This window comes from Helobdella robusta, assembly GCF_000326865.2.
Source record: "Helobdella robusta unplaced genomic scaffold HELROscaffold_13, whole genome shotgun sequence".
Classification (NCBI taxonomy): domain Eukaryota; kingdom Metazoa; phylum Annelida; class Clitellata; order Rhynchobdellida; family Glossiphoniidae; genus Helobdella; species Helobdella robusta.
In genome coordinates, this window is record NW_008703718.1 from 1743597 (window position 1) to 1766036 (window position 22440).

The 22440-nt window shown below is 30.4% G+C and overlaps 5 protein-coding genes across 5 annotated transcripts; 2 read left to right on the forward strand and 3 right to left on the reverse strand.

Annotated features, from left to right (window-relative positions):
- Nucleotides 1-2635: 2635 nt before the first annotated feature.
- HELRODRAFT_168323 (hypothetical protein) lies at nucleotides 2636-3067 on the forward strand (the record flags this gene model as incomplete). The annotated part of the gene is made up of 1 exon (XM_009014196.1): nucleotides 2636-3067. The coding sequence occupies one exon, from the start codon at nucleotides 2636-2638 to the stop codon at nucleotides 3065-3067; it is 432 nt and encodes a 143-aa protein (XP_009012444.1).
- A 2724-nt stretch (nucleotides 3068-5791) lies between these two features.
- HELRODRAFT_168324 (hypothetical protein) lies at nucleotides 5792-6935 on the reverse strand (the record flags this gene model as incomplete). Its single annotated transcript, XM_009014197.1, has 4 exons — nucleotides 5792-5919; nucleotides 6039-6142; nucleotides 6722-6854; nucleotides 6920-6935. 4 exons carry the CDS (start codon nucleotides 6933-6935, stop codon nucleotides 5792-5794), a joined length of 381 nt encoding a protein of 126 aa, XP_009012445.1.
- Nucleotides 6936-8807: 1872 nt separating this feature from the next.
- On the reverse strand, nucleotides 8808-13958 carry HELRODRAFT_185339 (hypothetical protein). Its single transcript, XM_009014198.1, has 9 exons — nucleotides 13801-13958; nucleotides 12863-12944; nucleotides 12423-12637; nucleotides 12028-12260; nucleotides 11200-11319; nucleotides 10788-11002; nucleotides 10292-10475; nucleotides 9950-10093; nucleotides 8808-9703 (listed from the first exon to the last, which is right to left on the reverse strand). Exons 1-9 carry the CDS (start codon nucleotides 13847-13849, stop codon nucleotides 9674-9676), a joined length of 1272 nt encoding a protein of 423 aa, XP_009012446.1. The 5' UTR covers nucleotides 13850-13958; the 3' UTR covers nucleotides 8808-9673.
- A 2178-nt stretch (nucleotides 13959-16136) lies between these two features.
- Nucleotides 16137-16991, forward strand: HELRODRAFT_73351 (hypothetical protein; the record flags this gene model as incomplete). The annotated part of the gene is made up of 3 exons (XM_009014199.1): nucleotides 16137-16590; nucleotides 16669-16818; nucleotides 16882-16991. The coding sequence occupies 3 exons, from the start codon at nucleotides 16137-16139 to the stop codon at nucleotides 16989-16991; spliced, it is 714 nt and encodes a 237-aa protein (XP_009012447.1).
- Nucleotides 16992-17470: 479 nt separating this feature from the next.
- On the reverse strand, nucleotides 17471-20792 carry HELRODRAFT_73751 (hypothetical protein; the record flags this gene model as incomplete). Its single annotated transcript, XM_009014200.1, has 4 exons — nucleotides 17471-17657; nucleotides 19958-20103; nucleotides 20247-20399; nucleotides 20718-20792. Coding segments are annotated over 4 exons (561 nt in total), but the record flags the coding sequence as incomplete, so codon positions are not given.
- Between the last annotated feature and the right edge of the window lie 1648 nt (nucleotides 20793-22440).

Consider the following 22440-nt stretch of genomic DNA (forward strand, 5'->3'; position numbering starts at 1 on the left):
AAATAGTTTAACAATAGATAACGTATCGTGTTGCGATGAGCGTGTGAAAAGCACATTGGTAAATGGGTCGAAAAATTTTTTGCATATTAAAAAACTTTAGCTTACGGTTCGTTTTATGTATATAAACATTTTTGCATGTGTCAACTATTATAATAAAAGGATAAGATAACAAAGCCAAATAATAGCGTTATATCCTAAAATAAATATAGGTACGTATCATCGTGGCCAGTGATCGGACAAATGGACACTTGAATTTTAATAAACAAACCTGAAGAAATTTATTTACAAATAAACTTTTAAACAAGAAGAAGGTAAGAAAAGCCAAAGGTTCTCTTTGCCGATGCATTACAACACGGAAGCTGGTGAAAATATATACCAATTTGCTTAATTATTTATAACAATAATTTAAAAAAATTTGTAATAACGTGTTTTTAATTTTTAAACAAATTTTAACAAACTGTAAGAAAGCAAATTACATTGGTCAGGAAGTTGATTTTGCAGAGTGACATAGCAGCCATGATCAAGACAGTGGACACCATCCTTCAAAATGGGATTTCCTTTTTCTTTACCTTTAATAAAAAAAATTAGCTTTCATTTACACATTAATGAAAATATATAAATAATTAAACAAAACTGCATCTGTTTTTCCGGTTTATAAAATAAGTATGTAAATTATATTTCATATAATTATCTATGTATTTCTATTCTGTGCTTGTAAAGTAGGTTTCATTACTTTGGTATCATCTTATATATAAATGCAAATAGCACGTGGTCATATTTTGTTATTGCACGTGGTAATATTTTATTATTGTTGGCTTTGTGAACGATCCTGGAATTTAATTTTTCTATTTTAGGTTGGTTATTCATTTATAATTTCTGTAATGTTTCATATTGTTTCAATTGATTTTATTTATGTTCTTTATTCACTCATTTGGATTTTCTATTTTAGATTAATAAATCAGGTTATTCGAAAGCAAACTTATAAATTAAATTCCAAAAAAGAAGATGGCTTCAATATCCAGTAAGTTGTATTTTCATATTATTAAAAGAAATAATGACGAATTTGAATTAGCGGGCATATCGGAAAATAAAGAATGTCCTACCTGAAGAGATGAAAGATTTAAGTTTGCACGAAGCTCTATCTACGAAGCGAGCAATAATAAATACAATTAATTCTATCAAACCTATCAACGGTTATCGCAAAATTTGCATCAAACTCGATGATGAATTGAGAAAAAAATATTACGACGAAGACGAAAATCTATGTTTTTTAGATAATATGTTAGAAGAAAAAATTATTGATAATAAACATAGAGATGAACCAGATGACAATTTTTTAAATGAACGAATTAAGGAATTAGAAGCTAAGCTAAGTCTGAATGATAACTTTAAGCTGCAAGACGTTGAAAAAAAATTTATTCTGGAAAAATTCAACAAAAAGCAAAACCCTACTGAATGGATAGAGAAATTTGAAAATGAATGTAGAAGGCATAAAATACTGAATTCTACTAATTTCATAGAAGCATTACGCTTCTTTTTATCTGGGTCACCGGAAGATTGGTACGAATCAAATTTAAAAAAGATCGGCTTAACTAATTGGTAAGAATGGAGAAAGTCCTTTCTGACCATTTTTGCAGATAGAGGTTTGAAAAAAATAAGAACCGCATATAATTACAAATATTATAATATATATCTTTAATAGACTATGCCTTAGCGAAGGAAAACCTATGTTTAGAAATTGAAATGTCAAGAATAAACATGATCGTTATGGGCCTTCCTGTAGAAATACAAAACCAGCTTGATAGAGAAAAAATAACGACCATTGAGAAACTGTTCAAAAAACTAACAAAAATTGATGAATGTGTTTCTAACATCAAGCCAAAATATGACAATAAATTTTTAAGTAATGAAATATCATACAATATACAAGACAAAGCAACTTTATCAACACAAACAGGGATATGAAAATGTAGACAAAGAAATTTCGGTACCAAAATACAAAGTAGAAGCAAAGACCCATAATACTCTAAATAAACAAAATCAAAGACATGAAAATAACACTCTAAATAAAGAAAATTTTGTTAGACCAAATTTTATCAGGTCAGAGAAGAATATTAATACCACAGCAAATAAACCATGTTTTATGTGTGAAGAATTGGGCTGGAAAAATCGATACCATCCAACAAATGAATGTAGAAATAAGACTCTTTACTCATCAAAAAGAGAAATTAATATTCATGACACTAACTACCAAACAGATGACGAAGCACATATGATGAAAATTAAAATTGACAAGAAATCTTTAAACTAGAAAGCCCGAAAAAATTGAATGCACTAATAAGAGTAAACGTAATAATCGATAATAAATTAAAAGTTAAAGCGGTTTATGATAGTGGATCAAATATAAGTCTAATAAATAGGAAAATCATAGATTTTTTAAAACTAGGCTTAACGAATAATAAAAGTACTTTCAAAACCATCAGTGGGCTCAATTTTAGTTCGGCCCGGGCAAATATAGTTGTTAAGGTTGGTAATTTAATGGATAATTTAAATACATACGTAGTCAAAATTAATAATTTTTCCTATGATCTATTACTGGGTCTAGATGCAATAAAAAAGTTCAAACTAATTCAAGATGAAAATTTTAACATTCTACAAAGAATTGATAAAAACCCTAATCAAAATAGAAGAAAGAGATAAGATGAATAACAATCACAACATGGTTAAATCAGATGAACTGACTGACAACCAATTTAATCTACAAAAAGCAGAAAAAAATAATTTAATTAAAATTTCAGGAGTCAATTTTAATGAAAATATGAATAAGACAATGTGTGAAAATTTAGATCACATTGAAGATGAAAATAGAAGAAAAGATATTTTAAATTTAATAAACAAGTACAAACATATGTTTGCAAAAGCCAAATATGATGTAGGAAAAGTGAAATCGAAAGAAGCAGAAATAAAATTAACCAGAGATGAATATGTAACAGCAAGACCATATAAATGTAAATGTTCCATAGTTGATGAAGAGGAAATCAAGACTCAAGAAGTTATTAGAAGCTGATTTAATTGAAGAATCGGAATCCCCTTATGCCTCACCATTAACTCTTGCTTTTAAAAAAGATGATGGTCGTCGGACAAGACTTTGCATTGATTTCAGACGATTAAATAAATTAGTTGTTCCTGAATGCTATCCATTCCCTACTACTAATGATGTCATAGATAAAGTACCAAATTGCAAATATTTCACTGTACTTGATATCAATTCTGCATTTTGGTGTATATTATTAAAAAAGGAAGATAGAGAAAAGACTTCTTTTATAACTAAGTATGGAAAATTCATGTTTAAGGTTTACCCTTTGGTCTTAAAAATTCTCCAGCAACTTTTCAACCTATTCTATCCAGTATCATAAGAAGAAATAATCTGGACAATTTTTGCATAAACTATATTGATGACATACTTATATTTTCACGCTCTTGGGAAGAACACATTATTCATATTGAAGAGACTCTACAAATTATCACAGAAGAAGGTTTTAAATTAAAATTAGAAAAATGTAAGTTCGCTGCTAAAACCATTAAATATCTTGGACATTTTATTCTAGAAAATAAAGTAGCACTAGCTCAAAAAAATTTAATCGCCATCAAGAATCTTAAGAGACCAACAGATAAAACAGGAGTTAGAAGTGTGTTAGGATCTATTAACTTCTACCTTAAATACATCGAAAATAGTGCTCAAAAATTTGAACCACTGCATAAGCTCTTGAAGAAAAATGTTAAGTTTCATTGGTCCCAAGATTGTGAAGATTCTTTCAACTTGATAAAAGAATATTTATGTTCTCAGCCAATCTTAGCCATTTACGATAAAACCAAAGACACTTATATTGAAACTGATGCCAGTTATAAAGGAATGGGAGCTACTTTGAAACAACTACACCCTGATGGTATGTTACATCCTGTCGCATACTTCTCAAGAAAATTATCAAAAAAAGAAAAGAAAATGGACATCATCCATCTTGAATGCAAAGCTATCAAAGACGCAATAAAATACTGGCAATATTATTTGATTGGTCGTGAATTTGTTGTTTGTAGTGACCACAAACCTCTTGAGAATCTAAAAACGAAAAGTAGAACAGATGAAATATTGGGCGATTTAGTGCACTATTTGTCTCAATTCAACTTTAAAATTATTTATAACAAAGGAAAGGAAAATATAATGGCTGATTTACTTTCTCGATCACCGGTATTAGAATATTTTGAAAATGAGGATGCAGTCTAAGTTGTAAATTTAATTGAAAGACCTGAAATTCTTCAGGATCAAAATGAAAACATGACTGAATTAAAGAGTGCCAAGAAGATTGAAAAACAAAAAATTGAATGACAAATCAAGGATATTTGTTTCTGATAAATTTGGTTTAAGAATAATAAAAAAGGTACATGAGTATTATGGACATATTGGAGCTGGAACATTGAAAGAGAAAATAAGACCATTTTATTATTTCAAAAACTTTGATCAACTAATTGAAGAATTTTGTAAAAGTTGCACTATATGCTTAGAGAACAAAACTAGAAGAAATAGAATCATCGGATTAATGTCAAAACTAGGACCCGCGACAGAACCATTCCAAATTATGTCCATTGACACAGTTGGTGGATTTGCCGGTAATATGTCACCAAAGAAATATATGCATATTTTGGTAGATCATTTTAGTAGATATGCTTGGATTTCCACTACAAAAAGTCAATGCGCAGCAGATTTCATAAAGTTAATTGATCCGATTGCTAAGAAAAATAATATTAAAATACTTTTAGCCGACCAGTACACCGGAATTAATTCTACAGAACTAAAACAGTATCTAAACAAGATGAATATTCAAATGGTTTTTACCTGCGTAGATTGCCCTCAATCAAATGGACTAAATGAAAGACTAAACCAAATACTTGTAAACAGAATAAGATGTAAACTTAACAGTGGAAAAAAACAGGCATGGTCCGTTGTTGCAGACGAATGTGTCAAAGAATACAATCGGACAATTCATAGTTCCACGAAATTTGAACCTGAATACTTATTATACGGCATAAAGTCAACTATCACTCCATATGACATACCGGGAAGCGATTTAGCTGCAGATAGAATACAAGCCGGTCGAAATTCTATGCAAAATTTTGAAATAAACAAGAAAAGGGTTGACAAAAATCGTCAAGAGTACAAATTTGAAGTGGGCAATCAAGTCTATATCCAGAATGGGAGTAAACTTAATAGAGGTAAAATGGACAGAATAAGAGTTGGTCCGTTTAAAATTCTTGGCAAGATTTCACCGTCGATCTTCGAAGTAGACTGCGGAAAGAAGAAGAAGGAATGTTATTTTTTTCACATTAATAAATTGTCACTTTATGTACCTCAAAAAGTGACTTGAGGGAGAGAGATGTAAATTATATTTCATATAATTATCTATGTATTTCTATTCTGTGCTTGTAAATTAGGTTTCATTACTTTGGTATCATCTTATATATAAATGCAAATAGCACGTGGTCATATTTTGTTATTGCACGTGGTAATATTTTATTATTGTTGGCTTTTTAAACGATCCTGGAATTTAATTTTTCTATTTTAGGTTGGTTATTCATTTATAATTTCTGTAATATTTCATATTGTTTCAATTGATTTTATTTATGTTCTTTATTCACTCATTTGGATTTTCTATTTTAGATTAATAAATCAGGTTATTCGAAAGCAAACTTATAAGTATTATAAGTTTATGAATAAGTCCATGTGGACAAAAAATCACTAACTTATAACTTGAGCTGTCAGCAACAGGGTGTACGACCTATCATCGTTCGCTATTAAATTCAGCTGCTCAACCATGTTCAAATCTTGGTGTGCTTTCAATGTTACTAACATTCGGTGTTTAGTATCTAGAGTAAATAAGTCATATAAAAATTAAAAACCTTAAAGGGAAACTATTTTTATTAACGATTATAAACAGAAGTATAAATAGTCATACAGCTATATATAGGAAATATTTTTTACTAACGGTTTGTATTTGGTTCGATTTCGTTGAGGTTACAGTTTTCGTGGTTGTTGGTGCAAACGATGCATTCACCCAAGTATTTGTTTACCTCGATCGCTATTTTGTATCTGGTAATGATATATCGGTTGCGTTACGAAATGTCTCCACATGCATAATAAAATTGACGTTCTTTTCTCATTAAACAACAAGCTACTTACAATAATTATCATATTCCCGCTCTATAATATAAAAAGCACAAACTATATATATATATATATATATATATATATATATATATATATATAGACACACACACATGCATGCATGCGTAAATGTTGATAGCATCGTCAAAATATTTTATTAATGTGAGTTGGCGCCTACAAACAAAATAATTCTTGATTGTTGGAGCTAGCGAATGTCGTCTGACAGAGAGAGCAGCTTTGACGTGTTGTTCCCGACTTTGTATATTTTTTCGTGCGTGTTGAAACCCTTAGTAGCTAGCAAAAGACTAAAAAACCCCTGCATGATATTCTGAACTCTACTTAGATTACAATTAAGTTGAATGTAGTGTGTACGAATCCTGGCTTTAATTGCTTGAGTTAACATTATACTTAACTTCTAAACTAAACGAAAACATAACGACGAACAAATATAAAAAACAAAAATTATAGCAATATTTAAACACACGCGCACGCACACACACGTACTTATAGTTAAGTTGCAGGAAGCCTAAATGAGCATCGATCACGTTGCTTTTCATCTCCGCCAGCAAAAAGTTGCTGACCCGCTGGTTGTCCACCACAAATTTGACCCTAGAACATTTGTGGGGGGACAGCTCTTCTAACGATTAAGTAAGTTACTTTATATATTTTTTGAGATCTTTAATGAAAACGTGAATCACGAACCTTTTTTTTCTGCCATTGCGTTAATAATATTGTTTATATTTTGAAAAAACAACAACGTAATAGTAAATAAGTGATAGCGTTAAAATCTCTTTTAAAATATTTTTAAGAACCTGTATTAACGCAGTTTCCCGGTTCGAAATTAAGAAAAATAAATTTTCATGAAGGTTTTTTCAACTTTTATTCAAACAATTTAAACGATATCAACTGTACAAATTTTTTACGATCAATGAAATATGAAACAAAGAATTGTTAAGAACAAATCTAAGATGAATAGAGATAGAAAAGATCGAGGGACAGCGATGCGGTCTAACCATTAAATAGTTGGCGAAAGAGAGTTACCAAATTTATCATTAAACGACAAACACGATGATAGCAAAACATCAATAAAAACAAAATAAGAATTATTATTTTAAAAAACATTTATCATGGCAAAACAAAAAATAATAGATAATAAAAATAGGTTACTATTTATAACATCCGTGTAACTTCTTTTTATTTAGCGTGTATTAACACGACAGCTGCATTGTAATAAGTTAACGCACAGTTGAAGCTAGGCGCCTCTGAAACGACTGATTACTTACTTGCAACATAAATTGGTAATAAAAATACAAACTCGATAAAAAATTATAAAAAATATAAGCATACAAAGAAAATATAATTAATAAGTAACGTTTCTTATATTGCATATATATAAATATAACATTAATTAACCATTTATAAAATTAAACATAAGCATTCAAAGTTTAACGTGAAATATGTTGAAATGAACATGGAACCACTTATATAACATGAGGCAAGTTGGTTTAAAATTCGCGGAAACATTGGTTAATGATAACAATTAGATTGATGTATTGTATTTAAAATGATTTTAATATCATTTTATTGCATTAATCTATCATTTATAGTTTTAGTTAGTGTTCATTTAATGTGAAATCCTCCATAATAGAAAATATTAAAAGATACATAAAATAAATCCACCAAAATTAACTACAAACGTAACTAAGAACGAATCTGTATGCCTGATAACATTGTCTGAGCAGTGATCTCTTTTCTATACTACAAAGCGCGTACTATTTCAAACAAATCTTTCGAAAATGAAAACCTAAAATTACAAATTCTGGTTCAGACTCAGATGATGATAAAAAAAAATCAATATATTTCCATCTGTTTGCTGTTTTGTATAGTGGACAACGGCCATATTCAACTTGTACAATTTGTTTGCTTAACGGAAAAAGGTCTACATAGTAAAATTATTAATAAATAAATAGTTGTAAAGATAAATTACATTAACGCAGTTCAACGAGTAGTCCAATGAAGAAATTATTACAGTTGTAACTGCAAGAAAATTAAATAAAGCTCACAAGAGTTACTGTCTCTTAATTCTAAAACTGCTGAAATATTTTTGAGGGTAGATAATAATATGAGTAGCAATCGTTTATATATACACACACAAATATAATCGATGGTCAGATGGCTATGAACAAGCGGATAGATACATAGACCTGACTATTATTGATATAAACAAACAACCGAACTATTCAACCACCCCAAGAACTATTTCTCAAACGCTTGGCTACTCAAATTTCATTGCAATAAATGGCAACTAAAGCTAACACTTTATTTATAGTTGGCCTGTGTTGGGCTACCCATACCTGGTTCGAATGCAAACAAAACCCATTCAACCTTGACATACGACATTTGTTAATTGTGTAACATAAGAAATTGTGCATTAAATAGTTATAGAAAAACTTTTTGAATCGTTGTGAGGGACATCCGATTTAACATACGAGGTAGAGCTCAATTAGTTCAGTTTTAATTTGAGATGAAGTTGTGATAGCAGACAGTGTTGCATTTGCCCGCCTCACTCAATGGAAGAGAACAACATATCAATAGTTGTGGATACATTCAGACTAGATATCAAACGATTGAAAGGACCATGGTGATGATGATATATGATGAGGATACTACAATCTATGCCAATTGATACCAGAGGTTTACAAATTGTAAAAATATGTTAACAAATGATGTAGTGATTGATGTTTTGAATTACACGTTAGTAAATACACGCGTATGTATGCATGTAAATATTATGTATATATATATTATATATATATATAAAGTTTATGCATTTTATAATTCAATACATCAAATTGACAGCGAATGAAAATTTCTAAATATTTAATAACATTTACTTTTAACAATCAAAAAGTTTAAAATGTATAATTCAAAAATAAAAAAATATTCAGATAGGCATATATTGACAAGGTAAATAGCATAAAAAAAAAACAGAAAAAGTTTGTTGTGCACTACGTTACTGTAATGTAACGTTAATTCATCTGAACGTTGAACATGTTGATCAATCGAATCATCAATCATCAGCTGCAAAAACCATACTATCGCCACAAACAATGTTGCAAATTGAAAAATAAATGTAGTAAATAACTAACTCATTATCGCTAACAAATGTCATTTAACTATTACGACAAGCCAAATAAATAATCATGATTACAAAGGAAAAACTGGTTCAAATAAAACCATGTCAATGATATTTCATACAATTGATTTCATGATTTCAAAACAAAAAAAATAGTTAAGAATTAGTAATGTAACAATTTTGCATTCAAACAACTTTTTACAAAACTCAACCCAATTTTTTACGCTGTACTTCTGGAAATTACCATAAACTCGTTATCCTTATCACCAGCAACATCCTCACCCCTACCAGTACCATCAACATCAGCATGGTTGAATGCATCATACAGCTGCTGCCACCTTCCCTATCACCTGGATTCATTCGTTGTTGCATCGTTCAATTTGTTATTGTAATTACGTATTTGTGAAATTTGATAAAAAAAATTAACTATACACGTTATATAATAGATAAAAATGAATGAAAAATCAAAATATTCATTAATCAACCAGCATAGAAACAAACGACCATCCAAACAACAAACCACAACTACACACACTCACACAACGCACATGTGCACAGCAACAACAAAACAACGACACAAAGACATGTTGATAAACCTTGTTGAGGTCGATGCCAGTGAGAGCCTGAACGGTCGGAGGCATGGAAGCTAGCAGCCTGGTGACTTCTGAGGTTGATCTGTCATCTCCAACTATCACAATCTCACCCGTCTTCGCCAGTGGAGCTGCAATCTCAGCTGCAATCTGTCAGTAAATCATTCATATCTTGGATAAACAAATAAAATAATGCCATCAAATGATAACATTTAGTCTAAGTGTGAAAAAACTCTAATTTGTTAGAAAAATAATGGAATATTCAAAACTGGTATAATGAACAAAACTGGACACAATTTCTTAGCAGTCAAGAAATAATAATTTTAATTTTATTAAAATGAAAGCAACCTTAGGAAGAGTTTCAAGGACCAAACTAAGCATGGCAGCTTCTCCATACTGCTTGTAGGCAGATGCTTTCAACCTCATCTTTTCAGCTTCTGCTTTGCCCACAGCTTCAATGGCAGCTGCCTCTGACGAACCAATCAGACGTATCTTCTCGGCATCAGCTTTTGCTTCTTCAACTGTCTGGGTCCTGTGGGCAAATTTTTTAACATGGACATGTAATAATTATAATACAGCTTCTAAGAGATAACATGGTTAAACAATATTTAATGCAATAGAAAATACGAAACCGTTTTAATTATTTGATGAAAAGTAACAAACAAATCACATTTATCAAATATCACCCAAAAAATTTCATCAACATACTGGACAAACATCATTATAACCATCTTTACGTTTGCACATCAAATTTAAAATTTCAACACACAAAATGTCATCACAATGATAACCACTTAGCACCTAAATCATCTGCACAAACAGAGAACCTACAAATCACATCTACCTCTTTCCCTCAGCAATGGCTTCCATTCTGAATGCCTCAGCCTCAGCAGGTCTCTTGACGAGTGAGATGAGCTCCTTCTCCTTCCTCTGTATCTCCTTCTCCTCCACTTCAATCATCTTCCTGCGCTCAACAACTTCAATCTCCATTTCCTCGCTACGAATCTTCTGCTGTTCCTTGGCCGCTTGCAACTTGTACGCAAGCTCAGCTTCTGCTTTCTATTGCAGTTATGATGATAATCATATAATCATGGAGATGTGGTTAAAGATTTTTTGAAGCAATGATCATCACAATTACAGCAATATTTTTTATCATTTTAAGTTGTTAAACCATGCAGCGAGAGTAATGTTAGTGCTTATCAAGTTTACTCTTCCAATCATTCAAACACCACCATTACAATATCTATCTAACTGACCCGTGCATTCACTTCAATGTTGAAATTTGACTTCTGCATTTCAAATTCCCTGAGAGAGTTAGCAATTTTGGTGTCAGCAACATACTTCACATCCATCTTTGCCTTCTCACATTCAGCTTCCTGGTATAAAAAATATATAAATTCAATAGAAAAATTGTTTCATCTGATAATTCATTTTTATGATTCTCTTCATAATTTAGTTTTAATTTCTTTGCTAAGCAAAAAAGATTCAACATGTCATCCTGTACTTTTGACTGACTGTGGTGTTATTTAGTTTACATAACTTTACACTTATAATATGCATCATGTGAATGCTAATTTAATTTTTATAAAAATAAAATTTTTATATTTCCACTTTTGAATGATTTGTTTGAACTTTACAAGTTGTGAAAGATGGAATAAATTGACACTTTAAAATAAATATGAGACATGAAACTACCACTTTTAAATTGGGGATTAAATGTGTTTTCAATAGATTTTTTAACTAATTTTAATAACTGTTTTACACATTTAAAATTTTTTTTAAATAGTCAACAAAAGGAATGCTATACAACAGTAGCACAAACAAGCATACAAACACCTTATCATATTGATGCAAATAATTATCATATAAACAAATTTCCATTTTGCAGTCATGACGATTTTACAAGTAGGGAGTAGCTCAGAATTGAGTATTTAACTCATTGTTAGCTGCTTAAAAACTGCACAGATAATTATAAACCAAACTATGATCCAAAAGAAATGATGAACTGATGTAGAACCAGTAACATGGTAAACAAATTCAAGTGAGGGGTTGAAAATTGTAAAGTAGAAAAAAAGATAAAGTACCCTGATGCCTGCATCTCTGTTAGCTTCAGCAACACCAATATCTGCATCTCTTTTAACATTGGCAGTTTGAGCACGACCCAATGACTCTAAATATTCAACACTATCAAATACATCTTTAATGGTGAAGCTGAGTATTTCAATGCCCATCCTTCCAACATCGGGCGATGCTACCTCTCTCACCAATTGAGCAAACTGGTCTCTATCTTGATAAATTGCCTCCACAGATAAAGTACCTAAAACAAATTATGATTAACGGTCTTAAGGACTATAAATTGACAGTGTTTGAAAATTTACTTTAATTCCAAAAATTAATTTGGTTTGAAAACTTTAAAGAAACAAGTCAAATTTTGAAACATTTAATTTAGAATTTAAGAATTAAATTTATTGAAAATTACCTAGAATAGCCCTGAGGTGACCCTCCATAGTTTGCAGTATGACTCGTTCAATGTGCTGCACCTGCTTGCCCAGGAACTGTTCGCAAGCAGTGGCCAGGAGTTCAGATTCTGTTATAACCTTGACCTGGGCTACTCCTGTCACTGTCAGTGGCACTCCTTCAGAAGTTTCAACACTTTCACAGACTGGGTTCAAGGTCATGACCTCCAATGAGATTCTGCAATTAAATCACACACATTGACATTAAAAAATTTCCATTTGATAATATCTATGAAATGCAGAAAAAAGTAATAAATAGCAAATTCAATTAAATAACAAAAATTTTCATTCAATGACAAGTATAATATGAGCTATAATACTACTCAATAACATTACGAAAGAATTCATTGGGTTATAGAAAAGTTGATGATTCATATCATAGTTATTTCAAGCACATGCAAACCTTTGAACGTCTGTAACAAACCACCATGCCCACCCCCAGCCACCAATGATAGTCCTCTTGTTCTGGGCACCACAACAGCCACCTGCAATCAACCATTTTTAACTATTTTCTACAGAATTTGGCACAATTTAAATATTAGAATGAAAAATAATACATAAAAAACATTTTCTACTATATGTGGCTCTGACAAATTTTGAACAACTTGAATTAACATTCCATGGCAAACTTTTATGCAATACACAAAATGATTTTTGACATATTTTTTACAAAATAGGCTTATTTATAATTTTGATACATTTTCTTCTCATCCTTCTATCATGGCATGTTGAATATTTTAAAAATGAAAATTAACAAATCATGAGAGCTATTTTTATGCTTTACAACATTCGTAAGCTGACTAAACTCTATTATTTTTCAGTTCTATACTTAATTTATAATTACATTTTTAATTTTGTCAGAGATGTCGTACATTACCCTCACATACATAGCCACTGCATGCAAAGCATATTGTTTTATTACATGCTAACACATACAATACAACACTTACACAATTGTAAACTTCAAAAATATAAATACCAGATAATTAAATGTTGCAAGAACCAGTTTGACATAAAAAACTAATCAATCAGACTTAGTACTCTCCCAACCTTACTGTTGGGCTATCCAGAATTGAGAATATGATCTCATTTTCCCCCAATTTATTTATGATAAAATATACATACAGCATAGCTAGCTAACTTAACTAACATATTGGAAACTATTTGGTTGATTTGATCAAATTTTAATGTCAAAAATTATTATAATATTACCCAAATAAAAATATTTGACAATTAGTAATCAGTAATGAATAATAATAACAAAATCTTTTTTAAATTTTGATCATAATGTTGATGAGGATTGATGTGAAATTTGGAAAAACGTAACGTTGACGTTGAAACCTGATATAACTAGAGCTTCGTTCGGACCGACAGTATGAATGTTTCCCATCTTTTTAACTTTCGAATTTAACTTTAAAAAATATCAATCAAAATATCATACCTCGCGAAATAAATACAAAATGCAACAATTATCGAAAAACACTTCGTCACGTGATGACGAAATGTTATGCGATTGGTTGATTCTGGGTCTGACTAGCTGGAAATTTAATAAGATTTACTTGCATTTGTATACATTTTTACATACAAAAGTATAAACATATATAAACACACATTTTTGTATAAACACATATATTACAGTACATAAAAACAACCTACAAAACATATATGTAAATATACACATACGACAGCAGTGCTTATTCATTCAAAAACAGTAATTTACGTTGTTTGTGCTATATTTGCACTTTACTCATGTTTTATTTATTAATTTATGAGAGGGAGAAAAGTAAATGTACGTGCATACGATTCAACGATGTGTGGAAAAATCTGGTTATGACATTTTTTTTCAAAATTTTAATCATCAGTACCCGTAATTTCAATAGTATTGATAAGGTATTTCAAAGTAAATGTGACAAATCTTTCAAAGTTTATTCAACATGTCTTTAATTTAGTTTGGGCAGATGATGACAGTAACAATGAAATACATAATAAATTGCATTATAACGCTATCCACAAATATCGAGTGATATTCTCATAATGGTATGGCATCGAATGTTATTGACTGATTGATAAGTAGAATACAATTTAAATTAAAATTTATTCCCAATCAAACACGTGCTAATGAAATAAAACTTGTGATTACATTGGCAAATATATATTATATATCTATATCTTATATACCTTATATGCTGTTAGAAGACCGAATTTTTGACAATATGTAATAAATTCCATCCATTTATTAATGTTTATCAACTTACATTCGAACTTTTCTATTTGTCTCAGTAAATTTTTATCTATCTATCTATCTATCTATCTATCTATCTATCTATCTATCTATCTATATATATATATATATATATATTAGTAACACATATATATATATATTAGTAACTTATATATATATTAGAAACATATGGTGGAAAGAGAAAGCAGGCCCTTACTTCGATTTTTCAAAAATCGAAATAAGACCTATCTGCAGTTTTATTAAATTTTCTTGATGAACTTGGGTAATAATTTTATATTCAATAAATTGAACAATTTCTTGAAAATTCTAGTAAGAAAAATTGAAAAGACAAACTTTTAATTGATTAATGCCAACAATTCTGTAGGATTCATACAATTCTGTATAAATAATAACATATTACATTATACTCTATACATATGGCCTCAACCAATGTTAATTCTATAGTCAAGTGCTTTTAGGATGTTAGAATCGTTAGGTACTGTTACGTTGCTGAGGTAATAAATTATATCGACCGGTTTCAAATGGTTTTAAAAATATCTTTTTTGTAGCGGTGTTTAAAAAAATTGTAAAGCAGAAGTCAGAAAATTATTTATCCAGCTCCGAAAACATGCACGTAACAAAAAAGGGTTTTAATTACCTAAACAAGCAGCTGAGTTGAACGCCTTTATTTAAAAACTATAAAAAACGTCAAGAGATACTTTTTATACCATGTTGTAATTGTAATACAGAACTCACTGACGATCTGAAATAAATTACAATTTTTTGTGTGAAACTTTAGCAAATGTTTTGTTAGGTTAGGAGGTGATACATAAGAAATTTTATCCAAGTATTCGTATATGATCCAAACACCAGTTATAATCATGGATGTTTTGGTTATAGCGGTTCCATGGTTATAATGATTGTGACGTCACTGTTGATTGTTCTTTCAATAAAGTTTATATAAAGATAACAATTCTAAGTATATGATGGTAACGATATAAAAAAATGCCATTTTTAAAGACCATGTTTAAATCTAAGTGTTTTATATCTGGCTTCATATATATAGAATATAAAATTAATTATTCTAAGTGCATGAGCTAGGAGGTCAACTTTTTGGCTGAAATTTTCAATCAATTTTTTTTACAGAAATTATTTAAGCAAATTAAACATTCTTACTCCGTTATTTATTTTTCGTTATCATTTTATACTATGCCTTAATTGTTGTAACAGTTGCTGTTTTTTTAAAGAATAAAAAAATTAACTTTTAAACAAATTGTCGAAGGTATACGTATCATCTATCTAGTATTTATCTATCGTTCTCATCGTCGTTCGAAATGTTTTTGCGGTTTCAATTTTTCGCTTAAAGTTTCGTCATCAATTTTGTGGTGTTGTAATTTAACTTGACAATCACCAGTACTTTTAATTACGACTAAAAATAATATCTACAGTATAAAAAATGTACAATCAAAATCGTGAAAGGAGGCAGGGATTCGCACTGATGCTTCTTTTCGGTCAGATGGCCCAAATTGGTTTTGACCAAATACCTCCGGTTACATTAGTTATGATCCTCGGACAAGTTGCCATATTTTTGAGACTGTTTAAGCTTCCATTTCGGTTTGACGTGGAGGCATCCTGCATAAGCGCCTTGCATGTTTGGTACAGAGAGGACTACTTGAGACTGATCTTGGGAGCCCTACAGCACGCAGACGAGTGGCATTTGTATTATAACATGGTATCAATGCTTTGGAAAGGCAGAAAACTTGAACAAAAAATGGGAAGTGTCAAATTTGCTGTGCTGTTACTGATATTTACTCCTTTAGTTGGAATTACATTACTGTTGCTTACTGTGTTATCTGAACTTACAACAAATGACTCAATGTACATTTCTCAATGCCATGTAGGTTTTTCAGGTTATTAGTTACACTAATTTCATTAATTCTTTGATTGATAAAACATTAAATTTAAATATTATGATTCATTTTTTAAAGGAGTTCTGTTCGCTTTGAAAGTTTTAGTCAATCACTTTGAACCCGACAGCAGCCATATTGTTATGGGAATAATACCAGTCTCATCAAAATACATCTGCTGGGTTGAACTTGTTCTCATCCATTTTCTCGTACCAAACTCTTCTTTTCTAGGTTATTAAAAAATTTAATAATTACCTTAAAAACAGCTATAAAAATGTTGATGACATCTCTCAGGTCACCTGGCAGGTATTTTAGTAGGGGTCTGGTATATACATGGACCACTTCTATCTTCAATCATAGATGCACTATCTCAGCCATTGAAAGGTATCTTGATCAACTCATAAAAAGTTCAATTTTGATATAACTGATTAAATTTTAAAACTTTTGAAGATATGTTTCAGACTAATGCTCGTTTCCATCAGAACAGTAGATATTCTGGTTACCAGCATGGTGATTCATATCCGCACCAACCTTACTACAACCAACCACAGCCCGGACCAGACAGTTATCGAAACACATATGATGACATGGACCAAATAAGAGCTAGGAGGTTGAACAGATTTGACCGCTGACTTTTTTCTAACCCACTTTTAATTGTTCAAACAATTGTTCAAATGATTGCTGTACAGTATCTAAATATTTATTATATATATCTATAAAAATAAACTTCTCAGTTGCACTACTTTTCATAAATTTCTGAATGTATTTAAAAAAAAAATAAAATACACAAAGCGTTTACTTTTCAGATAATTATAATAACAACATTAAACATTGGAATATTATAATAATTTAATTCATGAATAAATGGTATTGAAGAGTAAGGTCAATTTTCTTTCTTGTTTGGACTCAAACTGGCATGCAAATTTAAAACTTCTTTTTCAAACGAATTCTCACACAACTGTCCCTCTTCATCAAAAAAATTACAGACTGACTTAACAAAATGACCAGATTTGTTCTTTTTTGAAATTCCATTAGTGTAAGAAATATGTAATTCGTATTTATCATCAAATCTGCAAAAAAATGAATGTTTAATAACACTGGGCAACAAAAAAAATATTTTTTTTGTATCCTTAACTTTTTTAGTCAAATTATACTAATTTTGGGGTAAGAAAAACGAAAATGCAAACGAAAATTTTTTATTAGCTCTAGTTTCTGAGATATACAACAACAAAAAATTTTTCGTTTTTCTTATTCACAGCATAGCAATATGACATATAATTTACTTATTTTAATAATATTTAAAGTGCATTCAGTTTTTTCAATAAAGATTACATTCTAACAGTTTTAAACAATGAAAGCTAATAAATACAAAGATCATTATAGAATATTTTCGCATGAGTGTTCTATTTTTGCTTTCCGCCTGTATGCGAGCTCTGGAGCATTCCTACATATAAACCAACATTAATCTGCAAGCATAGCTTCATTCCAACGACTCTGATATCTTTTTCCATTACAGAAATATCTTGGTGGGACCTTTCTCCATGTTTATCACTAACAGCTCCACAAAGGGGAAAGAAGTCTAAATGTGAGTGGAGGAAGTGAATCTTCAAGGACATGTTACATTTTAGTTGATGGAATTTTTGCAGAAGTACCATTACCAATTGGATGTAGTTATCATCTCTTCTGTTGCCTGAAAATCCACAAATCATTCCCTTGAGAGATTCCCAAGTTTCTTTTTCTTGCCCCTTCAAAACTTCATCAAATGCAGGATCTTTCACAAGTTCTTGTATCTATGGTCCAACAAAAATACCCTCTTTAACTTTTGCATCACTTAGTTTTGGAAATTTGTTTCTTAAATACTTAAAAGCCAGTCCTTCTTTGTTCCTTTGACAAAATTTTTCATTTAACCCAGCTTAATGTGTAAGGATGGAAGAAGTACATCTTTCAGCAACAAAATTTTTTTCATATTTGTTGAGATTTCTTGCGGGCCAGTCCTTTTTTGTGTAATATGAAATTTTGTCTCTATGTCCCACATACACAAGAAGCAGCAGTATTTGGTATAGCCTAATTGCATTCCTAAAAGTGTGGCAATACTTTTAGGTCACCACAAATTTTCCATTTGTGTTCGTTGTAATTGATTGGGTTAAGAAGAGTTTTCATATTTAGGTAAGTTTCTTTCATGTGAGCTGCATGGCCAATAGGAACTGATGGAAAATGATTTCCATTGTGCAGTAATACAGCTTTCAAGCTTAGCTTTGATGAATCTATGAATAATCTCCATTCACTTGGATCATAGTTCAAATTGAGACAATACATTTATCCATAGATATCAACGCAAACAACAAGGTTATTTTTCTGTGTGGTGCATCATCTGTTGACACAAAATCAGAATCATTTGATGTGGAAGGCTGGCTTTTTTTCCCTTCTTCTATTTCATGTGCCTCTATAAATAAAACATTATAGATAGCCAAGAGGCAAAATAAAAAAAGATGAAAAAATTTTTCTAAAAAATAAAAATTTATACTCTTGAGGATAGAGTTTTGCTTTTATCTTTTGAACTAGAGCTAATAAGTAATGTTTAATGTCATTTTCGGATTCAGCAGGTGGAAATACATAAGAAACAACTAATTTTGGTTCAGATACAAAAACACTGTTGGGCAGTGTAATTATTGGATCAATCATGTTTTGATATTTTTATAGATGATGAAGCATTTCTAGCTTCAATGAGTTCAAAAGGTAAAATTTTTATCTCAAAAAGCATAAAAATGTCAAAATGGTACAACAAATTTTATCAACATCTTTTGAACATCACCGTTTTAATTGCAAAAATTGTTAACAATTATTTTGCCACTTGAAAATTATGAACTTAAATGAAAAAGAACAAAGTTTGGGTTTAGTGGATTGCCAATTGCCACGCTTTCAGCTTAATTTAAAAATGAATTTCACAAAACTATCAAAGCAATAGCAAGATTTATTGAATAGGTTTTGTATTTCCAAGTGTATTTTTCAGTGTGCACAGATGAATACAGTGCTTGCATTCAACAACAAAAACTGGCCCCTGCAGTAATTGGCTAGCAAAATAATTACATTAATATATGTAAGTGTAACAGTGATCTATCAAAATACAATGAGGACCCTGATTAACTTCAAACATGTGCCGTGCCTGTCAAACACTGATAAGTAGCAATAAAAATTATGATAATTGATTAACTGGTACAAAAAGTTTTCAAATTATTTGGGGATGTATCAATTTGACTCCATGGATATCAATACGAAAGAAAACAGACAAGCTAAATTGTATACAAGTTTGATGAGCATGTAATGTTGAAATACATTTCCAGAATGGATTAGAATTAAAAATAAACTTAACCTTTTTAGCTTGGAAGTTAGTTTCCAAATATTATCAGGATCCAGCATTGTTTTATCCTTTTCCAATGCCAACATGAAACAGCCTTTCTCAATGTATGTCATGTAAATTGTTAACACTAGCATCATGACAAAATATGTATAGTATATCTGTTAAAGAAAAATTGTCTTGCTTCACAGGTTCAAAATGAACAACTTTGTTTTCATTTTAATTTTCACAAGTAAAATAATTTGTTAAATGTATTTATAACTAATGGTTTAATGAAATAAAAATGAAAAGGATATGATAAAACACAAATAATAAGGACATCCCTTGATTTTGGGAATGGATAAATATAGTCCCAAGCAAATGCAAATAGTGCAAAAACCACTGATATTGTGCAGAGTATCAATCGACCGTCCATTAACCTGAATGATTCAACGTAGCCAAATTTTTCTTTAAAAATCTGAAATAGTGAAACGCATTATAAAAATTTATATTATGAAATAATAAATGTTGGCAGTTGAAGCATATGGAACATAATAAAATTATAATGAATCAATAATAATGTTATTAATCATTGTTGAAGCCAACAAAAAATAGCTTTTTTATATGTAGTTATTGTGCAGCCAGTCTAATAGAAAAATTTAAATAAATAAATTGAAGAATGAAGATAAAAAAAAATGAAGGCTGGCTGTGTAGAGGTAGATGATTTGATCTGTAAGAAAGTAAATTGAAAATAAAGTTGCAGATGTTGATGTTCATTTTAATTATCAATGCAAACCTTTTTGGTATGATCATCAAGAGCGTTTTTTAACGCGGAACCATCCCACTTGTCTATTTTAACAGGCTTTTCTTCTGGCACATCACCAGCAATCTTTCTTACCCAAACAAGAAGTCATATGTTTGAAATAAAAAATTAATACCATTTTCACTCAAAAACATAAACATTTTAAAAATGAATGATTTTATTAAAATAAAAATTTTTAATCACCTTTTGCTCTTTAGATTTTGACATATCATTAATTAAGTTAGCAGATCCTCTACAGAAAATAATTGAGCGAATTGAAAAACACAAGCGGAAACTGACGTGTAATAAAAGTGAAAAAGGTATCAAATATGATTAAACGTGTAATCTTTGGAAATGTGGATGATGAACTGGCAATTGATGAACACGTAAGAGACCTACACTAGAAACAATAAATATCGAACCACACGCAGAATATATAGAAATAATATAGAATTGTATTTTACAGGTATGATTATTAAATAAATTAAAAAATTGACCAATTATATGATATATATATATATATATATATATATATATATATATATATATATAGTTTAGGTTCAGCCATGATTCAGCAGCAATTTGAAATTTGTCAGCATAGGTACCTACTTTGGAAAACTTCAACGTTAACATTATTCTCATCTAGGTATTCTAAGTACGAAGATCTTCTAAGATTTTTGTTATTTATGCGCCTGGTGTAGTAGGTTTTATTAAATTCAATAATATGCTAAGACCATTTATATAAAATATATTCTATATATATGGCTAAGACTTAATAAAAATATGAATAATTTCCTTTATTTTTTGAGAATGTAATGCTATTATAGTTCATCACAGAACCTCCAGATAATGATTACCTGCCTAAGCTAAAACACAGCACACACTGTATTAAATATATCAATAACACAGCACACACAACACAAATTATACACGTATGAATATATGCAGAGTAAAATAACGCCAATAAATTGGAACGCTAACAACAATTGTTTCAACTTGAATCATCAACATTTTGAGGCACAGTGGATGGATAGAAAGATACGTAGGTATACAACGCACATGTGGAGAGAAAGAGAGAGAGAGAGAGGGAAAGAGAGAAAAAAGAAAACCAGAAGAAAAGGTACAAGAGAGAGAGAGAGAGAGAGAGAGAGAGAGAGAGAGAGAGAGATAAAGAAAGAGACAGTATAAAGAGAGACAACGAAGGGAGACAAGAAAAAATAGTGAAAGAGTGAGAAAGAGAGGGAGGGAGAGAATCAATCAATCAATCAATTAGCTTATAAAGCGCTATTTCCGCGATGTTCAACAGCGCTCCTCAATGAATTTTGAAAACAGATAGGTCTTGAGATCCGCTCTGAACTTCGCAAGTGATGGAGTGTTTAACACGAGTTAAGAAAAAGCGAGAAAAAGAAGACGATAGTAAAACGGGGCGTTTAGGTTCAATTAATATATCTGATAAATACTTAGGAAATAATTTAGATTGAGACTTATACATGAAATGATCCAAGATGAAATATTGAGAAATAGAGAAAGATACAAGATATAATATTGAGGAAGAAAAAGAGGTGCATGATATAATTTTGAAAAAGATACAGGTAGAGATAGAGAGAGCTCGCGAGAGAGTAGATAGATAGATAGAAAGGGTGCAACTGGTTGACACACGCTAAACTTAAAATTTTATTCAGAAACTTTTATTGACTCTAATACAGTCGTTGTTGGC